Source organism: Chinchilla lanigera, unplaced genomic scaffold (assembly GCF_000276665.1).
Source record: "Chinchilla lanigera isolate Chin_1 unplaced genomic scaffold, ChiLan1.0 scaffold00119, whole genome shotgun sequence".
In the NCBI taxonomy this organism is placed as follows: Eukaryota; Metazoa; Chordata; class Mammalia; order Rodentia; family Chinchillidae; genus Chinchilla; species Chinchilla lanigera.
This window is the reverse complement of record NW_004955520.1, coordinates 3,629,967-3,631,738: the sequence shown is the minus strand read 5'-3', so window position 1 is coordinate 3,631,738 and position 1,772 is coordinate 3,629,967. Positions and strand designations below refer to the sequence as shown.

At 59.6% G+C, this 1,772-nt stretch overlaps 1 protein-coding gene across 1 annotated transcript in view; it reads right to left on the bottom strand.

Annotated features, from left to right (window-relative positions):
* Slc30a10 (solute carrier family 30, member 10) overlaps positions 1 to 547 on the bottom strand; it is a 10,404-nt gene extending 9,857 nt beyond the window's left edge. Inside the window, exon 1 of the mRNA XM_005409285.1 lies at positions 13 to 547. Within this exon, the coding sequence (XP_005409342.1) occupies positions 13 to 547 (535 nt within the window). The remainder of the gene's footprint in view (positions 1 to 12) is intronic.
* Positions 548 to 1,772: the final 1,225 nt, after the last annotated feature.

The window sequence follows — 1,772 nt, the reverse complement described above, 5'->3', positions numbered from 1 at the left end:
GCCTGCCCCTGCCTCGGCCGGGCCGCTCCCGCGCCCGGTGCTGCGGCTCAGTCTTCCCTGCGAGCCGATCTGATCTGTCGCCCGCCCTGATAAGGCCCGGCCGCTCGGGCGTGTGCGCCCCGGAGACCTGGGACGGGCTCTCTGCGGACGTGCCCGGGCGCAGCTGCAGGGCAGATTCCGCTTGGACCGACCTGGGGCCCGGCCCGCCCGGCCAGCCCCGCCCCGAGGTGCCTCCCGCTGTTGGCGCGGTCACAGTGAGCTCACACTCATTCACCCAGTGCCCGACCCGACCCGACCCGCTGGCCCCCGGGGGGAGCCTCAGAGAGGCCTCTGGATCCCGTGGGCACCCTTGCTGGCCCAGGTCCTCCTGGTTCTCGGGGAAACCTGCTCCCGGCAAGGGCGCCAGGGCAGCCCCCTGCACAGCCCCAGGGAAGCTGCGCTCTGAGGCCGGTCCCTCCACAGTGGACGCAAGGCTGGCCGCTCCTGTGTCCTCACTCCCTCCCCTCCCGAAGGGTCCCCGCCCAGGCCGGGGGCGCTGGGCTTCCATCTGCTGACCCAAGTGGTTTCTTCCCAACAGTCTCCTGGCCTAGCAGGCAGCAGAAGTGGTCTCCGGGGAGCCCAGTCCGAGCCCCCTCCCCGTGTCCAAGCCCCTCAGCAGTGTCCAGCACGCCCCAAGTGGAGACAGCCAGAAGGAAAGGTGTTCGTCTCCGGTCAGCTTGGGGGTGGGGGCCCGCCGGGTTTCATTCTGTTTGCTTGTTTTATGCCCCTGTCTCATTGCACAAAGGATCTAAGGTGAAGTCTGGTCATCTCCATCCTCCCGCCCCCACCCCCAAGCCTTGAACTTCAGGCATTATGGGGGAAAAAAAAAGCATGCATTTTGGGCTTGGAAATGTCTCACCCAGAAAATCCACAAGCCTGCCTGACGGCCTGCACCTGTAGTCCCAGATACTCTGGAGGCCGAGGCAGAGGATTGCATGAGCCCAGGAGTTCAAGGCCAGCTGGGGAACATGGGAGACCCGACTCAAAAACGTGTCGGAGTCCATGAGCAGGACATTCCTACCTCTCCCGCTAGTCACTGTCTTCCTCTGTGAACGTAAGCTTGTCCCTAAATGATCTGCGGGTCCCTAACAACTGTGCCAGACCATCCTCACGAGGGTCCCACTTTCCACTAGACCAGCTCCAGATTTGGGGAGCTCCTTAAACACCCCCTGCACCCCAAGGAAAATGTCCTTATGCTGAGAATTTAAGGAATCGATCACTTACAGTTCTCTAAAATTTAATATTGAAATGATCAATAAAGAAGTAAGAAGATAGAGACTGGTGAAAGTTCTGAAGCTGTGTGACGTTTCCCGAGTGTTTGATCATCCGGGGCTGCTTTCTCTGCTAGAAAATGGGGATAATAATAATAATATAGTGAGGATTCTATGAGCAAATATGTGTAAAGTGCTTATAACGTAAGCTCTCGATACCTGGGAGCTAATGTTACTGTCAGTGTCAGAACGACAGCACATGCCTACAGAGCCCAGTGCGACAACAGAAGAGAAGACACGCTGTGACTCTCGGAAGAGGTGCGCCCGGGGACGGCCCCCTCCCGGCCCCTGGTTTATGGGGTCTCCAAGCTGTGGACACCCTAAAACATATGACAGCGAGCAGAGCGGTGCAGACCAAGAGCCAGGCCTCTGGCGACTCACGCACCACGCCCAGAGCAGTCCTGGCGAGCTGCACTTCTTCGTCTTTTACAGCTGCGGGCGGGGCCAGAAATCAGCAGAAAG